This window comes from Littorina saxatilis, linkage group LG2 (assembly GCF_037325665.1).
Source record: "Littorina saxatilis isolate snail1 linkage group LG2, US_GU_Lsax_2.0, whole genome shotgun sequence".
NCBI lineage: Eukaryota > Metazoa > Mollusca > Gastropoda > Littorinimorpha > Littorinidae > Littorina > Littorina saxatilis.
The window spans coordinates 9,789,116-9,813,497 of NC_090246.1; the positions used below are offsets into that span (position 1 = coordinate 9,789,116).

General features: G+C 43.9%; 1 protein-coding gene across 1 annotated transcript; it reads right to left on the reverse strand.

Annotated features, from left to right (window-relative positions):
- Positions 1–4,390: 4,390 nt before the first annotated feature.
- On the reverse strand, positions 4,391–23,086 carry LOC138957145 (sodium- and chloride-dependent glycine transporter 1-like; the record flags this gene model as incomplete). Its single annotated transcript, XM_070328313.1, has 14 exons — positions 4,391–5,338; positions 5,970–6,107; positions 7,507–7,607; positions 8,468–8,567; positions 10,573–10,710; positions 11,328–11,440; positions 12,052–12,176; positions 14,418–14,521; positions 14,876–15,010; positions 16,101–16,233; positions 17,022–17,082; positions 19,003–19,281; positions 21,890–22,021; positions 22,960–23,086. Coding segments are annotated over 14 exons (1,998 nt in total), but the record flags the coding sequence as incomplete, so codon positions are not given.
- Between the last annotated feature and the right edge of the window lie 1,296 nt (positions 23,087–24,382).

A 24,382-nucleotide genomic window follows, 5' to 3' on the forward strand; every position in this document is an offset into this window, starting at 1 on the left:
TAGTATGCGTCACGTGCAGCGTCACGCCCTCTCAACGGTCGGTCCTCCTCCAAACCTTGAGTAGTGTTTCATTTGGGTTACGCTCTGGAGACAATTGAAGTAGCTGTAGCTTGACCAGTGCAGTGGTCAAGTGTTGAATGATGTTTTGAGATCGCATCAATGCGTTCTATTTTATATCTCTTCAATTGTTAATCTTCATTTGTCTCGTTGGTGTAGTGGATACTGCTTGCACTTCGAATCCGGAGGTGCGTGGTTCGAACTCACCAAGGTCAGATTTTTTTGATTTTTGTTATTAACTTTGAACAGTACAAAACAATGTTGACACATGCTATGGATATGAATCAATATTAATGTGACATATTTATTCTTTATTTGTTTTTAATTTCGCTACAACTACCCCACAGAACAACTTACACATTTTAAACAAACACTGACTACAAGGACGATAATTCAATTTGTCACTGAGAGTAGAAAAGTTACTGTTTCCGAAAATTGCAATTACTTTTTTAACACAAAAAAAATCCGAATTATGTCAAAATGCTTGGCGGTAATGCTCAATTTAACTAACATTTAAAAAAAAATTTTTAGTGTGTCTTATAGCGCACTTTAAGGGAGAGAACTTGCACATTTTGATGTCAACTCAGAATTAAGCTCCCCTGTTTTTCTCACCGCACCCGCAGCATTGACTATGACGGCTTACTAACCCCAAAACTAGTAAAAAAAAAAAGTTATTAACTCGTAAAAGTTATTAATTTTTACGAGAAAACACCACTTTTGGCAGGAAATATTCTGAGAACTTTTTCACTAGCAAGTCATAATCAGTGTCTTCTTCTTCTTCCTCCCACCTGAATGTTTTCAGTATCTGAACAGCTTGTTGCGTTCCCATGGAGTAAAGAAGAGAATCTCTCTGCACATCGCCATCTTCTTTGTGAAGTTTAGTTGCTCTTCTGAATCAGTCTTGAATAGTCTTCAATCCACCCCTCCCAGTGGAAAATAGGCCCGATAGGAAAATCTCTGAGGGGGGTCATACCTTGCCATTTTCTTTGGTTGGTCAGTCCTGCTTGCTGTTAGAACCCCACTTCTGACACCATATCGAACTCACAACGCACGTGTTCGATGGTATGGGTTTATTAGCAAGCGGCCATGACAGAGAGAGAGCAAGGGAAGCAATCCCATTAGCAATCTCATTAACAAGACATTGGTTATTTCCCTTAGACCATACTGACAATCTTGTTGCTATTTTCTTTGCTTTTATTATTATTTCTTATTTGCGCTTCGTTTATCGATACAACGTCTTGTGCACGGGTCAAAATTTGTGTGTCAGAACTTGACGTTCGTGTTTCTCCGAACGTCTGTGTATCGAAACACAGATACACGCACTCAATGACTTTGTCAGAAGACAAAACATATCGGTATGTTTCATTTGTTTGTGATGAATTTATGACCTTTCATGAAGTAGTTTTGTTTTTTGTTTACTTTTGCCAGTTTGCCAGTTCGTTTTTGGAACTTTGCAAAGCAGTGTCGTGTCGTCTGTTTAGGTCTGGTAGGTCTGGGGAAACACCAATGAAAAGAGCCGAAGAATCCCCGAGCGTTTCTATTGGGTTTGCTTTTGATTATCCATGTATAACCTGCTTCCTGCAACTATGGTAACCGGGGATTTATTGCCTGGGGAACATGAGCTTTATTTCCCAGGTGCTTGTGAATGAAAACTCGTGAAAATGATGACAAACATTTCGCATTATACTTGTTCGAGTCTAAATATCGGACCCTATTGCTACGATGAAAACACAATAGCGTTTATATAGCTATTCTGACATTAAATTCTGTGTTAAAATCATGTTTTTGTCAGCAACAAGTACCAGAATGGTCCATGTCAGTCGTTGATTGCAGACGACGGTTCCCTTTCCGCATGAAGCCACGGAAATAACCGAACATTGAAAAACCCACGGACATGTATTACGGAAAAAAACTCGAGATAACCGGATGTTTAGCATTACGTCAATATGCTAGGAATCATATGACGTCATGACGTATCATGCTTGCCTACTGTGATTGTATGCTAGAAAGTCTGACTTCTGTTGGGAATTCGCGTGGTGATAAACTGCGGTAAATCTGTAGATGATAAGAGAACAAGGATTGTCTCAGAAGAAACGACTAAATGTTTCAGACCGGTAACTTCATTTCAACATTGCACTATAAAATGGACGTTCTATGTGACAGGAGAGTTTGCTGATGTTGTGTTAAATATTGGAGAGATCGTCTGCTAGAATCAGAGATAGGTCGCTTCAGATTGCAGCTTCTGGAAATGTGCAAGGTTTGTTGCCTGTTAAAGAACTGGATTTTACACGTAATGTATGTCATGGACATTAAGCAACAACAAAAACACACACAAAGCAAATGGCATCGTCTGTCGACTTGTCACATAAACAAACCTGGCGAGGTATGCGTGTACTTTATACACGTGGAAGAAACCGGAACCATGCGTCTTTGTTATTGCCAATATGCTTTTGAATATTGGCAAAAATGGCCGACTTCCGTAGCATTATGCTTTGATGATCGGAAAAGGGATGTGTGAGACCATCCAATCACAGCCCCGAATTCCCCCACGTGTCCATCAGAATAGCTATATTGTGCGACCTATCTCTGATTACAGCAGACGATCTCTCCAGTGTTTAACACAAAATCAGCAAACTCCCCTGTCACATAGAACGTCCATTGTATAGTGCAATGTTGAAATGAAGTAACCGGTCTGAAACATTTAGTCGTTTCTTCTGAGACAATCCTTGTTCTCTTATCATCTACAATCCTTGTTCTCTTATCATCTACGCGAATTCCCAACAGAAGTCAGACTTTCGAACATACAATCTACGTTGGCAAGCATGATACGTGTGTGTGTGTGGAAGCAATTATATACAAATTCCCCCAATTTAGTTTGTACATTGTCTACGTGCAAAAGTTGACTTGGTACATCATATGAATATATAGGTCTATTAATTTCACCCATGAATGATTTTCGTAATTGGTTGTTTTCTATGCAGTTATCTAGAAAATGTATTTCATCTTCTGTTACTCTACATGTTTAAAATACTCTATTTTCCCTGGGTGTATTGCTATATCTACCAGTTTCAATGTTCAATGTGTGTGTGTGTGTGTGTGTGTGTGTGTGTGTGTGTGTGTGTGTGTGTGTGTGTGTGTGTGTGTGTGTGTGTGTGTGTGTGTGTGTGTGCGAATGTTTCTAGGTTGAACGATGCTTTTATCCCATGTAAAAACAAGGCTCACGTAAGAAATCGACAAACAGTAACACACACACACACACACACACACACACACACACACACACACACACACACACACACACACACACACACACACACAGAAAGAGCATAGGTGAAACTGTGCAAGAAAGCGAGACACTAGATCTAGATCTGTCTGTCTGCATGTAGCCTACTTACAGGGACACGACTGCCAACTAGTCTCGGCCCGCTCAAAATAATAATGACCGAGACTTTCAGTACTTCCTTCGCGTGACGTCTAACCCTCTTACGTCAATGTAATGTGACGTCTTCAAATGTTAGAGTTTCTACCACAGACATACACACGCACGCACGCACATACGCACGCACGCACAGACAGACAAAGTTACGATCGCATAGGCTACACTTACGTGAGCCAAAAACAAGAGGCGAAGCCTTCAAGGCTCACGTAAGAAATCGACAAACAGTAACACAAACTCAATCACTCCGTCACACATACACACACACAGTAAGCATAGGTGACACGGTGCAAGAATGCGAGACACTAGATCTAGATCTGTCTGTCTGTAGCCTACTTACGGGGACACGACTGCCAGATGGCCAGATCGACACTGCGCTTTTGACAGCGCTTCCTCGCGCAGACACTGGAAACACGCTGTGCAGATTAACCTGTAGGAAATCTCCTTTGGTATCTTCTTTATCTATTTTTCTGGAGCTACGAAACCGAACAATGTGAAATCATGAGTCGTCTTCTCCGAATCGGCGAACTGCAGCTCGGTGATAACTGTATCTATACCACAATCCTTCACGCGATCTGACCTAACCTTGACCCCTGACCTGGTCTACATACCACACACGACACAAACCAGTCAGCTGTTTTTACCCCCCCCCCCCCCCCCCCAAACCCCCCACCACCCGTTTTCTTTGGATACACACTTTAACTACATACGTGCCGACGAAATCTTGATCATTGCTTCAATACTTTGAAGCTGTTGCTTGAATAATAACCAGGTAAAATTAGTATTTCGGTGTTCAGTCAAATGTTAAAGTTTCTACCACAGACATACATACATACGCACGCACGCACGCACGCACGCACGCACGCACGCACGCACGCACGCACAGACAGACAAAAGTTAGCATCGCATAGGCTACACTTATGTGAGCCAATGAACAGATGTGGTGATGAACATGACCACCGAGAAGGGGGGAATGTGCCTTTAACAAAGTCATCAACAAATAGCTCATTTTGGAGAACAAGTACATGAACTGGACATGGTGTTTGAAGACAAAAGCACATTTGAAGCAAAAAAGTTAAATGGACGTTCAGTGACGTCACGGCAACTTCTTTCGGAGAGATTTCTTAAGAACAGATCCAAAATGGCGACCACATGTGCACGCCTTTCCTGCCTAATGGCCGTGTGTTTGTCGCAACATCCTTACGTACAGGTCAATTTACACATCGCTTCTTAGCATTAACTGCATGCACACCACTCAGATGACACCCCCTTCTTAAAATACTCTTTGTGAGCCTTAGTTGCTAAGGTTACATCTTGACGTCACCCTCAGTTGCTATGGTCACATCTTAAGTACATCCTCAGTGGCAATATTCGCATCTTGACGTCATTCTCAGTTACCATGGTTACATCTTGACGTCACTCTCGGTTGCCATGGTTATATCTTGACGTCATTCCCGGTTGCCGTGGTTACATCCTGACGTCATCCTCGGTTGCCATGACTATATACCTTGACGTCATCCTCTGTTGCCATGGTTACATCCTGACATCTACTTCTTCTTTGTGATGCATGTAAGCGGAGTTGTCGAAGGCGTTAGTGGGTAGACCTGACTCCAACTTGTTGTCGGTTGCAGAGAATCCTGTGTCGTTGTTGTCGTTGCAGTTGTCGTTGTTGCTGAAGCCGACCTCCAGCTCGATGTCACCGTTGCCAGGGTTACCTTTGGTGCCTTTGTCGTTGCTGTTGTCGTTGTTGCCGACGCTGACCTCCAGCTCGATGTCACCGTTGCCTAGGTTACCCTTGGTGCCTGTCTCGCGGCGAGCTCGCCAGGCCGGTGTGTATGCTGTCAGCTGAAACAAGGTTTGAAGAGATTGTGTGAATGAAGATGATGTTGGTTTACGCCCTCACGGTGAAATCGTCAGAGGCATGTTCCCGGGTGTTACCCCGACTGTTGGATGAGACACAACGGTATGCGCATGTTTTGGTGTAATCAGCCACCTGCACTTATGGCAGAATGACCGAGGTCGTTTACGTGCCACGGGGATGGCACCTAGATTACCATCTCTGAGTCTGCACATAAATTTGACCCGTGTCAAAAACAGGCAGGACACTAATATACGTCACACGTTATTAAAGGCACACTCCTCCACGTGATAACAGTGCGACTGCCCACCTTAGATCTCACTGGGCTTTAACATGGATAAAGACCATTCACCTAATTTCACACATACCAAAATTCAACAGTCCGTCTGCTTGCTGTCGTGAGTTGGTATGCGATGATTACACCTCCCCCCACCCACCCACCCTAATTTAAGACTTCCTCCTTTTCAGATTTTCAGTTAATAACATCTGCAAATGTACCACCATTTTAAGAATCTCTCCTTTTTAAGACCTGATTTTCCGAGATGTGTGGAGGTCTGCAAAAGGGGTTCCACTGTATAATTGTTCCTGCCCAGGAAGACTAAAGCAAACGGATCCTACCTTTGACTGTGTGCAGACGTAGTAGAACCACCATCCAGGCATGATGGAGATGGGGAAGATGACGATGAGCCAGTACATCAGGTTGACCCATGGCACCTCTCGCCCTTCTTCTTGGTACCCTTTGAACACTATCACCCCCTGCACACATATCACACAGACATGATCAACCGGTACAGTATAGGTTGACCGATTCCACCTCTCGCCCTTCTTCTTGGTACCCTTTAAAAACTACCACCCCCTGCACACATATCACACAGGCATGATCAACCAGTACATAAGGTTGACCCATTCCACCTCTAGCCCTTCTTCTTGGTACCCTTTGAACACTATCACCCCCTGCACACATATCACACACACATGATCAACCAGTACATTTAAGGTTGACCCAGTCAACCTCTCGCCCTTCTTCTTGGTACCCTTTGAACACTACCACCCCCTGCACACATATCACACAGACATGATCAACCAGTACAGTTATAAGGTTGACCCATTGCAGCTCTGGCCCTTCTTCTTGGTACCCTTTAAAAACTACCACCCCCTGCACACATATCATACAGACATGATCAACCAGTACAGTTTTATAAGGTTGACCCATTGCAGCTCTAGCCCTTCTTCTTGGTACCCTTTGAACACTATCACCCCCTGCACACATATCACACAGGAATGATCAACCAGTACATAAGGTTGACCCATTCCACCTCTAGCCCTTCTTCTTGGTACCCTTTGAACACTACCACCCCTGCACACATATCATACAGACATGATCAACCAGTACAGTTTTATAAGGTTGACCCATTGCAGCTCTGGCCCTTCTTCTTGGTACCCTTTGAACACTACCACCCCCTGCACACATATCATACAGACATGATCAACCAGTACAGTTTTATAAGGTTGACCCATTGCAGCTCTGGCCCTTCTTCTTGGTACCCTTTGAACACTATCACCCCCTGCACACACACACACACACACACGCACGCACGCACACACACACACAAACACACACACACGCACACACACACACACACACTCACACACACACACACGCACACACACACACACATACACACACACACACACACACACACACACACACACCCCAGTTCAGTAGGATGGCCCAATCCTCTTGGTATGCATTGAACACTATCACACCCTGCGAACATCACACGCACATGATGAACCATTACGGAAGATTGATCCAGTCAACCTTTCGCCCTTCCTCTTGACACCAATAACCCCTTGCCCCTGCCGGGCATGTTGATACAGACTTCTGATCAAAGACTTTAAAACTTCTCCAGGAAGAATGTTGAACTTTTCAGGATTACATTGCCAACTCTTCACTGAAAATCCTGCATAGTTCTCTTTACGTTATACGTAAACGCTTTTAAACAAAGCTAACAACAAAATATATATAAGAAATGCGTTCCGCTCGTACTGATGTAATGATCATGGTTCCATGTCTGACGGAATCCCCATTAAAAGCATCCAGTATATGAAGAGAGTCAATAATAATAGAAAAAGAGCAACCAGATAGACTGACCACAAGTAACACAGGCGTGATGACCGTCCAGCACAGCTTGAAGTAGAGTGGCGGGCTGTATCCCACCATGGTCTTGATGTCGTCCGAGAAATTCTTGAAACCTGAAACAGAAAACAATTCAATGTGCAAATCATAAACACGGTTTTCTGACGACCAAATTCACAGTGGCAATTTATCCCAAACACGGTTTTCTGATGATAAAACACACAATGGCAATTTATCCCAAATGCGGTTTTCTGATGATAAAACATACAATGGTAATTTATCCCAAACACGATTTTCTGATGATAAAACACACAGTGGCAATGTATCCCAAATGCGGTTTTCTAACGATCAAACACGGTGGTAATGTATCTCTAATTCTGCTCACTTACACACATGTTGAAACTCGTAGGACTTTTGTTGCAAGTTAGAACTACATCTATCTCATCATCGTCTTTTTTGTCTTGTGGTTTTACTTTGATATGGAAGGCTTTCCAAAGCAGAAGTTTCATTTGCTGTGTCTTTTCCTTTCATTTCTAAGCTCCTTTTTTCTTTTGTTTGTCTTGTAGCTTCTTTTTTGTATTGGTCATCGACGCCATTGTTGAATTGTTTTGGGACGTTATCAATATATTGAACGTAATCCGGCGACTGAGAATTTCTAGCGAAAACAGTGATTGTTCACAGTTCACTTTGGTGGGACGGTTCCACACAAGGGGGGTCGGGGGGTCCCACTGGCTCAAACAGCGGTCGTAGGAGAGAAGAAAAATGACACCATCTTTGTCTCGGTTCCGTGCTTAGCATTTGGTAAAAAAAAATAAAAAAATAAAAAAAAATGTAAACACACACACACACACACACACACACACACACACACACACAATCAATCAATCAATCAATCAATCAATCAATCAATCAATCAATCAGAATAAATAAATTAAAGTTCAGTCTCGTTCTCCGAGCAACCCCTGTAGAGACTGACCATAGATGATGACGACGACGAGACACTCCATCAGTCCCACGGTCAGCACGGGATACCCGAGCACTGCCTCGTCCACCATAGACAGCAAGTAGTTCCCGCTCTGAACAATACAACGTCAAGAGAAATTGTCAAAAGGATACGTCATTCATTTGGATTCGCCAATATAAGCTATCTGCTTGAATACGAATCCTTAATGCCAGATATTGTATATATATATATTATGACACGATATTTAAATTGAATAAAGTTTTGTTTAAACCATGCCATCATGGTGAAAAGAACGTCAAAAACCAACACAACCACATCACTCATTCTTTCACGAATACCCCAAAGTTCTTCTTTTAAATGCTTTGAAAAGTGAAGATCCATAATACAGCTTCCAGAACAAACGTTTGCACAAGAACAAGTAAACAAATTTTTTTTGAGTCACTTGAGAAAAAGTGACTCTATGTAATCGGTCAGTGTTAGTCTGTCCGGCCGGCCGGCCGTCCGGCCGGCCGTCCGGCCGGCCGTCCGTAGACACCACCTTAACGTTGGACTTTTCTCGGAAACTATCAAAGCGATCGGGCTCATATTTTGTTTAGTCGTGACCTCCAATGACCTCTACACTTTAACGATGGTTTCGTTGACCTTTGACCTTTTTCAAGGTCACAGGTCAGCGTCAAAGGAAAAATTAGACATTTTATATCTTTGACAAAGTTCATCGGATGTGATTGAAACTTTGTAGGATTATTCTTTACATCAAAGTATTTACATCTGTAGCCTTTTACGAACGTTATCAGAAAAACAAGGGAGATAACTAGCCTTTTCTGTTCGGCAACACACAACTTAACGTTGGGCTTTTCTCGGAAACTATAAAAGTGACCGGGCTCAAATTTTATGTGAACGTGACTCATTGTGTTGTGAATAGCAATTTCTTCCTGTCCATCTGATGCCTCATATAATATTCAGAACTGCGAAAGTGACTCGATCGAGCGTTTGCTCTTCTTGTTAAACAATATATTTGAAGCAGCTAATCTTAAGAATTGCAAAAATTGATACGTTTGTTCAACCCAGTTAGCTCAAAAGCATTTGAAGAGAACTCGCTTTTCGCTGTCTTCGTTGTATTCTACAATAGTTCTTGTCCATGATGATCTGCTGTTATACTGGTCCATAAAAGCTCTAAGCTAATCTATAACACCAGGACTGCAAATCTTTGACAGAATGCGATGTAAGCGACAGAACTGGACATGTCTTACCCCCGTGACCATTGGAATGCAATGTAAGCGACAGAACTGGACATGTCTTACCCCCGTGACCATCGGAATGCGATGTAAGCAACAGAACTGGACATGTCTTACCCACGTGACCATTGGAATGCGATGTAAGCGACAAAACTGGACATGTCTTACCCCCGTGACCATCGGAATGCGATGTAAGCGACAGAACTGGACATGTCTTACCCCCGTGACCATTGGAATGCGATGTAAGCGACAGAACTGGACATGTCTTACCCCCGTGACCATCGGAATGCGATGTAAGCGACAGAACTGGACATGTCTTACCCCCGTGACCATCGGAATGCGATGTAAGCGACAGAACTGGACATGTCTTACCCCCGTGACCATCGGAATGCGATGAAAGCGACAGAACTGGACATGTCTTACCCCCGTGACCATCGGAATGCGATGTAAGCGACAGAACTGGACATGTCTTACCCCCGTGACCATCGGAATGCGATGTAAGCGACAGAACTGGACATGTCTTACCCCCGTGACCATCGGAATGCGATGTAAGCGACAGAACTGGACATGTCTTACCCCCGTGACCATTGGAATGCGATGTAAGCGACAGAACTGGACATGTCTTACCCCCGTGACCATTGGAATGCGATGTAAGCGACAGAACTGGACATGTCTTACCCCCGTGACCATCGGAATGCGATGTAAGCGACAGAACTGGACATGTCTTACCCCCGTGACCATTGGAATGCGATGTAAGCGACAGAACTGGACATGTCTTACCCCCGTGACCATCGGAATGCGATGTAAGCGACAGAACTGGACATGTCTTACCCCCGTGACCATCGGAATGCGATGTAAGCGACAGAACTGGACATGTCTTACCCCCGTGACCATCGGAATGCCGAGTAGAAAGCCGAGCAGACAGACAGAGGCGCGCATCAACGTTCTCCTGGGCCCCGTGTTGAACGTGTGCGGGAACTGGTCCAGGATTGACGTCATTACTGTCTCCGAGGCCGAAAACTGGAGACAGACATATATGTATATCACACTGTAATACAGATCCACTCCTGATAACTGCATAGACAGTGTGTCTGTTTTACTATGATAATTATGCCACCCTGTATTTTTGGGAAAAAATCTTGCAGACATATAAATATATCACATTGATATACAGGTTATCCACTCTTGGAACGTGTGAGGAAAATGGGCGCATAGCCTTGTGGTTAACACATCAGCCTTTCGTGTAAAAGGTTTCGGGATTCGGGATTCGAATAACGGCCGCGTCTGGGGGTTGGAGGTAGAGATTGTTCCGATCTCCCAGGTCAACTTATGTTCAGACCTGCTAGTGCCTTCGTGTGTTCACGCAAGCACAATTAGATCAAGTACGCAAGTAGGAATTGGGCGAAGACGACCTCATTTCATTGCCATTGCTGGGTTATTCGGGTCTTTTCCTGCAAGTAAAAAGCTAGCAGCAGCAAGAGTCGCACTACCAAGGTGTTTGCGTGTTTTGGTGTAATCAGCCACCTGTATGTGTCTACTTCACAAAAATTGCAGCACAAAAGCTTTGGCATTGAATTTTCGGGAATAGGACTTTGCAAAGTCAACTTGGGGCTCAAGTAGGGAAGGCCATTCATTACCTGAGTGCTGAAGCCGAGGATGCAGACCATGAAGAAGAAGAGGATGGCCCACAGCGGGGACACCGGCATCTGAGACAGCGCCTCGGGGTACACCACGAACACCAGGCCTGGGCCTGTCATATGACATCAGGTATGTTCAAAGTTGAGCTTTAAAATGTGTAATCGTATTGGAACGCTTAATCTCACATGACAGGGAATTCCAAATTGTTGAGCCCGAAATCGCTAAACTGGTTTTTACATCAGTCTATACGGGGCAGTGCGGGTATTGATATGTTGAAGCCATACCTGTCTGTTGCGTTTTGAATAAATGATTCATGTTCTGCGGGGCTTCGTTTATATGCACTTTAAACCTTAACACGGCCTTATTAAAAAAAATACTTATCTTCGAGAAAGACAAATGAAGGCGACTAAATATTTGGTCTGTTGCTATGGGCAAACCCGACATGATACGTTTCGCTGCGTGACAGTGAAGAGAGTGTATTTTTTCAAGTGAACGTCGCTATAACCATCCCAAAGCGTAGAGGTATAATTGAGATGAGGTAACACATGACCAAAACCATGAGTGCCGATGTGTCTGCATAATGCTTTTACTTGGAGAGAAGGAATCTATAGGTTTTTAAAAAGGGTTTTTGTAAGGAGGTTGATGTAGGCGAGAGAGAGAGATAAAAACACAACTGAATGTTCAGCACTACTCTAAGTGAAAGCAACGGTTAAACCAGCGCACCCTGAGCAGTGACGTTATCGACCGAGGTCTGCTTGGTGTGCGCCATGTGACCCAGCGTGGAGAACACCACGAAGCCGGAGAAGAAGCTCGTGGCGCAGTTGATGATCGGAACCACGAACGCGTCCCTGAAACACACGTACACAAACACCTTGACACATCGCTCAGTTGATAATCGGAACAAAGAACGCGTCCCCGAAACACACAACCTTGACAAACCGCTCAGTTGTCAGATGGTCGGAACCAAGAACGCGTCCCTGAAACACACAACACAAACACCTTGACACATCGCTCAGTTGATAAGGCCAACAAACAAAAATAGTCTGTTTACGGTAACATAGGCACCCAAAAAATAGGGTCGGTAGGTCGGGATTTTTTTTTCTTTTTTTCCCCAAAAAACATACTTTTAAGTTATTTTGCCTAAAAACAAAGATGCCCCCCCCCCCCCCCCCCCGCCCTTATTTACCCAGCAAATGTAACTTTTTTCTCAAGGAGATACCCAGAATACCCTGTTCTAATATGGTTGTTTTAAACAGCATCAAGCACCTCCACCTGGCAAGCCCCTGTAGCTCTGCCTCATTTTGGAAGCCCCTCCCTCTCTCACACCCTGGCAGACGATGTTCGGAAATAACTGCCGGGGTGTCCTTTCCTTTCGTTTCATTCCTTTTTACTTCTATGCCCCGAAAGCGGCGTATGGCTGCCTAAATGGCGGGGTAAAACACGATCATCATGTAAAAACCGTGGGAGTTTCAGCCCATGAACGAAGAAGGATTTATTTTCAATTACTTGGTAATTCGGGTCGCTTCCTACCAGTGGAAAGCTAGCAGAAACAAGAGTCGCACCACCCAGGTGTTTGCTTGTTTTAGGTGTGATCAGCCACCTGTACTTATGGCAGAATGACCGAGGTCTTTTACGTGCCACAGCGGTGACACGGGGTGGGACATGAATAACGTCTCTGAGTCTGCACATAAAGTTGACCCGTGTCCGCCCCGGCCCGGATTCGAACCCGTGACCCAAGGAGCACATGTCCCGTGCTCGACCATTTGAGCTACCTGCCCCCTCCCTTCCTACCCCCATGGGTTGTGGAAGCGTTTCACCCCTTACGACGATGACGCAAAGCGATTAGGTCATTGATTAGGCCAACAAAAAAATTGTCTGTTTCTGGTCACCCGACCGACCCAAAATTTCGGCGCCGACCCTAAACTTTTTTTTTCCAAACTCAAAAAATTTTCCCATTTGTCCAAGCTCAAGATGTAAGATGTCTCAAGTCTTCTTTTCTGTTTCATCATGGAAATATCAGACCAGGTAAACAAAGAAAAACATGTCATACTCTTTCAGTCTTTGTCACAGATTTGTAAATGTGTTGAGTGTCTTGTCTATATATGTATAGTGAATCCAGTCTCTTTGCGCGATTTTTAAAGTTAGTTTTATTGGTCTACATTTGGGGGTAAAAAAAAATCCCTACCTACCTGCCCTATTTTTTTTAGCCATGTTAGGCCAAAAAAATAATAGGTGTGGTTACGGTAACATAGCCAAAAAAAATAGGGTAGGAAGGTAGGCAATCACTTTTTTTTTTAAACTTTTTTTTCTAATGTGTACAAATTAAACCTACTTGACAGGGAAATAAGTGTGCGACTCGGGCGCTTTCGCTTTCATTGCGTTATCTGCACTCGTTTACTTGTTTTTTGGGGTATTTTGTGGACAAATGTAATAAAAAGTTATAGGGTCGGCCCCAAAAAATAGGGTAGGTCGGGTTACCGTAACCACACCTATTTTTTTTTAGGCCTTACCAGAAACAGACCATTTTTTTTTTTGCCTTAGTTGAGCCACGTGCTGTATGATTCACAGTGGAAACACAAGCTCCGTTGTGCATCTTGCAGTGTCTGCTACCGGCACGGTTGGCCTAGTGGTAAGGCGTCCGCCCCGTGATCGGGAGGTCGTGGGTTCGAACCCCGGCCGGGTCATACCTGAGCCTTTAAAATTGGCAATCTAGTGGCTGCTCCGCCTGGCGTCTGGCATTATGGGGTTAGTGCTAGGACTGGTTGGTCCGGTGTCAGAATAATGTGACTGGGTGAGACACGAAGCCTGTGCTGCGACTTCTATCTTGTGTGTGGCGCACGTTATATGTCAAAGCAGCACCGCCCTGATATGGCCCTTCGTGGTCGGCTGGGCGTAAAGCAAACACACAACAAACAGTGTCTGCTCCTTATGGCGAAAGTATCCCCCGAAAATGTTTACACATGATGTCACTGTTCACCGCTGCAATGACCGCTTCGTTGGAGTATCGGCGGTCATGTGTGTTTTGCCCATTGAGCTCTGTAGGCTATACACAATCTTGGCTTTCTGTAATAAAAGCGTGTGAGTATTACCTGATGACGTTGTTGTTGAAGTTGTTGTAGCTCGACATGGCGATGAGGCCGCCCATACAGGCACTGAGGGAGAAGAAGATCTGCACTGCTGCATCACTCCACACCTGTAAAGGTGACGTCATAAGAATGATTGCGTCATAGTCAGTGCGCTTATATCCTGTCGCTTTCGCCATTTTACGATATAGTCATGATACTGTCACACCCGTGCGCCGTCACGCACGCACCACGCGCGCAGGCACATCGACAGGCGCACACACACACACACACACACTGACACACACACACACTGACACACACACACGCGCGCGCGCACGCACACACACACACTCACACTCCACATACACACACTCGCACACCGTCACACATCCACACACACACACACACACGCACGCACACACACACACACACACACACACACACACACACACACACACACACACACACACACATAATTATACCGTAGCATCAGAAAGACGTTCCCAGTCGGGGCTGAGGTAATACCTCACCCCCTCCCCCGCCCCCTCCAACGTACACCCTCGCACTAGGAGAATGGTCAGCAGAATGTAGGGGAAGATGGCCGTAAAATACACGACCTGCAATCATTGCATGCAAGAACGGTATTCGTTTTGTCAATCAAAAATAACATTAACTGAAATGATAGTACACGGTCATTGTGTTTTGAAAGTTATCAATATTAAAAAAAATGTCAGACTAGTTTTGAAACTCGACTCTCCTCCTTGGCAGAGCTCCATTTTAAGCAGACATTTTAAAAATGCAAATTAAATGCAAAAACAGAGTTGGAATTTTTCGACGGCACTATAATTATAGTTGGTCTATATAGGAGAGATGGCAGCACCTTGTGCATCTTCTGGCGAACTATCATAAGGGTCAACCAATCAATCAATATGAGGCTTATATCGCGCGTATTCCGTGGGTACAGTTCTAAGTGCAGGGATTTTTTTTAATTCTTTTTTTTATACAATTTATATCGCGCACATATTCAAGGCGCAGGGATTTATTTATGCCGTGTGAGATGGAATTTTTTAACACAATACATCACGCATTGACATCGGCCAGCAGATCGCAGCCATTTCGGCGCATATCCTACTTTTTCACGGCCTATTATTCCAAGTCACACGGGTATTTTGGTGGACATTTTTATCTATGCCTATACAATTTTGCCAGGAAAGACCCTTTTGTCAATCGTGGGATCTTTAACGTGCACATCCCAATGTAGTGTACACGAAGGGACCTCGGTTTTTCGTCTCATCCGAAAGACTAGCACTTGAACCCACCACCTAGGTTAGGAAAGGGGGGAGAAAATTGCTAACGCCCTGACCCAGGGTCGAACTCGCAACCTCTCGCTTCCGAGCGCAAGTGCGTTACCACTCGGCCACCCAGTCCTTGTCATGACACTGGTGAATTACTTACTTACATAAGGTTGTAAACTAGTCACGCCTTGTCCTTCTACTGGCGAACTACTTTCTAGCATAAGGATACAGCCCAGTGAAACCTTGTCCTGCCACTGGCGAATTACTTCTCAGCTTAATGTTGTAGCCCTGTGGCATCTTACCCTTCTTCTGGCAAATTAATTTCTAACATAATGTTACAGCCTAGTGACGCCGTCTCCTTCTACAGACGAATTAGTTTCTAACATCAGGATGTCGCCTAGTGACGCCTCACCTTGCCCAATGATTGGATGCCCTTGAGAAGCACGAGGAAAACAATGGCGAAGGCGGCCAGGTTGCATAGCAACAGTTGCCACTGGACCTCACCCGTCTCCTCGATACTCGGGGTAACGTTGAGAATTGTGTCCCTGAACACAATATGTCGTCAGGTAAAACAGGGCATGCGTTACGTGTGTGTGTGTGTGTGTGTGTGTGCGTGCTCGTGAGTGTGTTTGTGTGTATTTGTGTGCGTGCGCACGTGCGTATGTGTGTATGTGAGTGTGTGTGTGTGTGTGTCTATATATGTGTCTGTGTGTGTCTGTGTGTGCGTGTGCGCGTGCGATGTCTGTTTATTTTGTGTGTTTGCGATTCCTATGCTATAAATGATGATTTGATGACATCCCCCAACAACAGACTGACAATGATTGCAACACCATCTGATTATTTCCGGCTGTCCCTGGTTCGTGAGCTAATGCAAAGATATTGATGGAGATGAAGCTTTATAATCGTCGAACATGACAAATGTTATTTGCCATTGCTTGTGAAAAGACTGTGTCTAAAATCAGCTTGCTTGAGTGCTTTGTTTGTTTGTTTGTTTGTTTTTTTGCTGTTTTTGTTTGTTTGTTTGTTTGTTTGTTTGCTGTTTTTATTTCTTTGCTTGTTTGTTTATTCAGGTAGAATATCGGTAGGTCTAAGAGCTTGTTAATGTTTAGTAAGGCATTTTATTAAACGTTCCATTTATTCAACCTTTTCTTTTGCCTTCTCACGTAAAACATCTTTTTGATAATCAAAATGTTAGAAATCTGTTGTGGATTTTTTATTTTTTTAATGACATCCCAAAACTCATCAAGGCCAGGCCGTGAGATATAATGACATTTCAAATAGTCATGAAAAAACGTTGCAACACAATCATACGGGTAATAAAATATATCCTCACCAGAAGAAGACTTCGCTTGGGGATCGTGATTTGGCAACGTTCGCCAAACTTTCATTCATAGCTGCAAGCAACAAAGCAAAAGTTGTCATAACCAACACAGATTGTTGTTTTACAAGTAACTCTGCCTTGTTGTTGTTGTTGTTGTTTTTAATGTTGTTGTTGTTGATGTTGTTGTTTTTGTAGTTGAGTTGGTTGTGGATGTTGTGGTTGTGGTTGTTGTGGTTATGTTATATGAAGTCTTATATCGCGCGCGTATCTCCAGACTCGGACTCAAGGCGCAGGGATCTATTTATGCCGTGTGAGATGGAATTTTTTACACAATACATCACGCATTCACATCGACCAGCAGATCGCAGCCATTTCGGCGCATATCCTACTTTTCACGGCCTATTATTCCAAGTCACACGGGTATTTTGGTGGACATTTTTTATCTATGCCTATACAATTTTGCCAGGAAAGACCCTTTTGTCAATCGTGGGATCTTTAACGTGCACACCCCAATGTAGTGTACACGAAGGGACCTCGGTTTTTCGTCTCATCCGAAAGACTAGCACTTGAACCCACCACCTAGGTAAGGAAAGGGGGGGGGGGAGAAAATTGCTAACGCCCTGACCCAGGGTCGAACTCGCAACCTCTCGCTTCCGAGCGCAAGTGCGTTACCACTCGGCCACCCAGTTCTCATTGGTTGTGGTTGTTGGGGTTGTGGTTGTGATGGGAGGGGTAGGTGAAAAGGAGGCGGGCTGTGTTTGGGCCGGGAGGCGGAGGGGGGCTCCCGAACACTTGTCACATACTGTTTCCACTCACAGCACACGTGACCATACAAGTAGTTGACCATTAAAGATAGTGTACCGAAGGCGCCATTTTGGAAAGTTTTCTGACGATTTGGACCTTAAAAAGTTCAAGGGACATTCGCTGTTCTGTAATTTAAAAACACCTGCAATGATTTGCTCAAAACAGCTCCGAAACTCTGCCAATAGTTAAATGAATTTGAATCAGCGAGTGGTTTGCATCGCCCAGCTCAGGATTCCAGACTTTCGGTCGTCATCATTATTTATTGAGTGTTCATACATACCCATTCGTCAAAGCAGAGCAAGGCCGTTGGATTGAGGAAGTCAAATCTACAGTCTAGCTTACGCATGCAAATTCCGTGCCATGCAGCGCCAACACGCTTCGCAGAACAGAAACAAACAGAATGTCGGTTGGATTTTGTTTGTTTGTTTGCTTAACGCCCAGCCGACGACGAAGGGCCATATCAAGGCGGTGCTGCTTTGACATTTAACGTGCCCCACACACAAGACAGAAGTCGCAGCACAGGCTTCATGTCTCACCCAGTCACATTATTCTGACACCGGACTAACCAGTCCTAGCACTAACCCCATTATGCCAGACGCCAGGCGGAGCAGCCACTAGATTGCCAATTTCAAAGTCTTAGGTATGACCCGGCCGGGGTTCGATCCCACGACCTCCCGCTCACTGGGCGGACGCCTTACCACTAGGCCACCGTGTTGCGGTTGTCGGTTGGAGAATATCAAGGTCTGCAATTACTTCCAAACTCAGCATTCAGATTTGAAAAATAGAACGCTCAAACACTAATTCTTAGACCTTCCTCGTGTGTATTGTCATCTATTCAACTCTCAAAACTAAATCTGTAGCCGTCTTGGCTCAATTTCAAATCTGTATATCTAGGAATAGCGCATGAAATACTCATAGGGTCAAAAGGTAGGACGGGAATTATGACTCTCTCAAAGAACGTCACAATGAGAATTACAGTCTGGGATGCCCACTCCAAACACAGCCGTTTTCAATTTGAGTAACTCAGCGCTCAAACGTTTATTTTAAGGTATTCCTGGTGTGTGTTCAAATAATTGCAACCCCAAACCTGAACTGTGTAGCTCTTGGGGCGATTTGAGACAGTTTTCGTGTTTGATATCATATAATACCTTTAACTTCCCAAAACTTGTCACACAACAAATCCACTCACAGCAATTAAGGCCGTACGAGTTGTTGACCAGCAGGTCGTCAATGAAGGGGATGGTCTGGTTGTTGGCGTCCACAGTGCTCAGGTTCCTGGCTTCGATCTCCAAGGGATCATTGGTGTCCAAGTAGGGCTGCGTGTACAGCAGACACTGGCAGCTGCCGCAGTCCTCCCACGGCAGGTGGTCAGTCAGGGAGGCGATGAAGAAGCGCAGTGCCCAGGCGATGACCACGTTGTAGTAGATCAAGACCATAGAGGACAGAGCGATGGCGGTCATCCCCACACCTGTTCAAAGACAAACAAACAAACAGTCATGTTGTGATTTCCAGGGGCGGATTAGAAGGGGGGGGGGGAGTTACAGGGGTTCCTGCTACAGCCTGTCCTTAACTGGAAAAAAGTCGACTTCGCGAAGCTGGCCGCACTAAGCATAAGCACTTTGTTTGTTTGTTTGTTTGTTTGTTTGTTTGCTTAACGCCCAGCCGACCACGAAGGGCCATATCAGGGCGGTGCTGCTTTGACATTTAACGTGCGCCACACACAAGACAGAAGTCGCAGCACAGGCTTCATGTCTCACCCAGTCACATTATTCTGACACCGGACCAACCAGTCCTAGCACTAACCCCATAATGCCAGACGCCATGCGGAGCAGCCACTAGATTGCCAATTTTAAAGTCTTAGGTATGACCCGGCCGGAGCCTAAGCACTGAGTTTCTGAGTTTTCGTTAAAAAGACTTCGCGGAGTCGACTTCAGGCTTAAGTTAGAACAGGCTTTAAGGTCAGTGCATGTTTCACTTACTTATTTATTTGTTTTATGTATGTCTGCTTTGTATTCTTTAGCCATGATTGAGGTCATATTTACAACTGTCATAAACTTCGGGACAAGGTCTAGGAAACTAAGGAAAGTAAACGTTTTTAATGGCTCTGAACACAAGTGAATGAACTATAGACTCCTGCTCTGAACACAAGTGAATGAAATATAGACTCCTGCTCTGAACTAAAGAGCGTTGACTTCCCGTTTGGTCGTAGAAGAAATTAACAACCAAAGGGAGGAAAGCGCTGAACACCACTTCGATTTTTTCAAGCGCTTGTTCCCCTTTGTTTCCAAAACATTGGTGCTCTGAATCGCTTGGTTATGATACGTTCTGAACATGTTTTGAAGACTTGCTTTGATGATTTTATTATTTGTGAAGGGTGGTTTTGTTCTGTGTTGTGTGGTTGTTGTTGTTACATTTAGTCGAGTTTTGACTAAATGTTTTAACGTAGAGGGGGAATCGAGACGAGGGTCGTGGTGCATGTGTGTGTGTCTGTCTGTCTGTATGTGCGTGTGTGTGTGTAGAGCGATTCAGACTAAACTACTGGACCGATCTTTATGAAATTTTACATGAGAGTTCCTGGGAATGATATCCCCGGACGTTTTTTTCTTTTTTTCGATAAATGTCTTTGATGACGTCATATCCGGCTTTTTGTAAAAGTTGAGGCGGCACTGTCACACCCTCATTTTTCAATCAAATTGATTGAACTTTTGGCCAAGCAATCTTCGACGAAGGCGGGACTTCAGTATTGCATTTCAGCTTGGTGGCTTAAAAATTGAATGACTTTGGTCATTAAAAATCTGAAAATTGTAAAAAAAACAAACATTATAAAACGATCCAAATTTACGTTCATCTTATTCTTCATCATTTCCTGATTCCAAAAACATATAAATATGTTATATTTGGATTAAAAACAAGCTCTGAAAATTAAAAATATAAAAATTATGATCAAAAATTAAATTTTCGAAATCAATTTAAAAACACTTTCATCTTATTTATTGTCGGTTCTTGATTCCAAAAACATATAGATATGATATGTTTGGATTAAAAACACGCTCAGAAAGTTAAAACGAAGAGAGGTACAGTAAAGCGTGCTATGAAGCACAGCGCAACCGCTACCGCGCCAAACAGGCTCGTTACTTTCACTGCCTTTTGCACTAGCGGCGGACTACGTTCAGTTTCATTCTGTGAGTTCCACAGCTTGATTAAATGTAGTAATTTCGCCTTACGCGACTTGTTTTTGGCTCATGTAAGTGTAGCCTATGCGATCGTAACTTTGTCTGTCTGTGCGTGCGTGCGTGCGTGTGTGCGAGTGTATGTCTGTGGTAGAAACTTTAACATTTCGTCATTTGAAGACGTCACATTATGGCGTAAGAGGGTTAGACGTCACGCGAAGGAATGTCTCGGTCATTGTTATTTTGAGCGGGCCGAGACTAGTTGGCAGTCGTGTCTGTAAGTAGGCTACATGCAGACAGACAGATCTAGATCTAGTGTCTCGCTTTCTTGCACAGTGACACTGTCAGTGCCACCTATGCTTACTGTGTGTGTGTGTGTGTGTGTGTGTGTGTGTGTGTGTGTGTGTGTGTGTGTGTGTGTGTGTGTGTGTGTGTATGTGTGTGTGTGTGTGTGTATGTGTGACGGAGTGATTGAGTTTGTGTTACTGTTTGTCCATTTCTTACGTGAGCCTTGAAGGCTTCGCCTCTTGTTTGTTGTGTTTTTTGTTAGTCTTTGTTTTTTTGGTTTTTTTAAAGTGTTGTTTAGATCCAACCGAACACATAGTCTCCGTTTCAAAAATCGAATCGGAAAAAAAACGGAGGGAAAAAAGAGAGAGGATGAGGAGAAATAGGTAATAGCACAATCATCTTTACGTCATCATAATCATGTTCATAGAGCTAGAGCTATTTGGAGAGATCACAACATGATTGTTTAAATAATGTTATGTTGTCGTAGTATTTTGATTGTACAGCGCTTTGAGCAGGGTTAAACCCTGGATACATGCGCTATATAAATAGTATGCATTATTATTATTATTATCTGTCACCACCACAAACAATCAGCTAGCTCAGAGAAGGTTTAATTACCTTTGGCGGCAGGGTTGATATTCCACACGGTGATTGGTCCTTGACCCCCAAACTGCCCCAAGGACACCTCCAGGGCGAAGATGGGGATGCCAAGAAACACCAGACATATCACGTAAGGAATGAGAAACGCACCTGCAATAAATTAAACAGGATTTTTGATTCGTTCAAACAAAACTTTATTCAATCTTAGTATCGTGACATATATACCATATTTGACCTTGGCAGTTTTGATTATCGGGGTCACAAAAGTCTCATCCAGAAAATGTGGATTTCCAGAAGAAGAAAAACACAGACGTATATCTTAATTACATAAGGGATTCACCTTCAGGTTTATCTGTTAACATCGCGCCCCTTCCTTCCCCACTTCCTTCCCCTCCTAACCCCATACAGTCTTTCTTTCTTTCTTTCTTTCTTTATTTGGTGTTTAACGTCGTTTTCAACCACGGCGGTTATATCGCGACGAGGGAAAGGGGGGAGATGGGATAGGGGAAAGGGGGGGAGATGGGATAGAGCCACTTGTTAAGTGTTTCTTGTTCACAAAAGCACTAATAAAAAAATTGCTCCAGGGGCTTGCAACGTAGTACAATGTATTACCTTACTGGGAGAATGCAAGTTTCCAGTACAAAGGACTAAACATTTCTTACATACTGCTTGACTAAAATCTTTACAAACATTGACTATATTCTATACAAGAACCACTTAACAAGGGTAAAAGGAGAAACAGAATCCGTTAGTCGCCTCATACGACAATCTACACGTGAGGCAATCTACACGTGACAATGTATAGTCTTGCCTCAGTGTTTCTATGCAAACAAAGGAAAGCAACTCTTCCACAACTCATAAAAACTTGACGGAGTAATTTCCGATCTTCGTCTATTCTTTCACAGCACATTAGAATGACACATTTTGTACTATGTATGGATGTGCCTGCATCGTTTGAATCGTATTGTCATCATTCTTTAGAGAGTGGGCGAAAGAATGTTATTTGACTAGACGCCCAAAATAATGTGCCTGGCAATTTAAAAAACACAAAACCGGAGGGGGGGAGGGGGGGGAGGTATCGCACTAACCTCCACCGCTCTTGTAGCAGAGGTAGGGGAACCTCCAGACGTTGCCTAGCCCCACAGCATAGCCCACCAGGGTCAGGATGAACTCTGCCTGACGGCCCCATTGTGCACGCTCCTCCTGGGGACAGAGAGAAAAGTAAAGTTAATTAATTACATACGACACAATCAAAACATCCAGCTGTCACGAGTTCCGGATACTAGACGCATTCCGGTAATAACTCTGTCGGGTTTGTATGGTTTTTGAAAGAGTGAATAATCTTGCATTTCGTCCGTGTCCACGTGTTTCAGCCACACCCCTCGCCAATGACTGGCCGATAATGTCACATGGGAAAGTTTGAATCGTTTCAAGCAAGGGTAATCTCTTTGTTACAACCCATACCAACCCGACAGAGTTATTTCTGAACATCGTGTCATAAAACAACATGCGCCTGGATAAAACAAAAAGAAGACTCTTACTCAAAACAAAAAAGGTACCCACCTACCGACCCTAACTTTTCTGGCCTTGACGTCGGCATTTTTTTTCCTCACGTTTTCTGTGTGTGCATTATTTACCCTCTCACGTCAGCTTATCTCGAGGGGAGGTCACCCAAACACCCTCACACGTAGAAATGACAGTCACTGTTTATCAATGTTTTGTGTGTCCGAGTGGTTTGGGGAGGCATGTACTCAACTTGACCGGGACACACGTGTGATTTTTGTCTCTTTAGATAATAAAGAACAAAGCAACCATCCTTTTGCGACTCTCATCCTGCCCACTCTGAAAAGAATGGACATGAGGCTTGGCCAAAAAATTATTGCACCTATTTTCGCACCCCAACTAAAACGTTTATTCCCGTGCCTGAATGTTTTAGTTGGGGTACGAAAACGGGTGCACAGTATTTTTGTTGGGCTGAGTTTATTTCTGCGTTCAGCTTGCAACACCCTGAATGCACGAAAGAGATGTTAACGTGTACATTGCACAATGGCCTATTCTCACTCTGTTCACACAGAAAGATGTTAACGTGTACATTGCACAATGGCCTAGTCTCACTCTGTTCACACAGAAAGATGTTAACGTGTACATTGCACAATGGCCTAGTCTCACTCTGTTCACACAGAAAGATGTTAACGTTTACATTGCACAATGGCGTATTCTCACTCTGTTCACACAGAAAGATGTTAACGTTTACATTGCACAATGGCCTATTCTCACTCTGTTCACACAGAAAGATGTTAACGTGTACATTGCACAATGGCCTAGTCTCACTCTGTTCACACAGAAAGATGTTAACGTTTACATTGCACAATGGCCTATTCTCACTCTGTTCACAGAGAAAGCACTCAGGTTGGTAATTTTTGGCAGGTGTCTAAATGGAAGGGTGGTCTTATCCCATGTTAAAGGTGCAGTATTTCACGCGAAAACGGTTGTCCTAATGTTATATATATA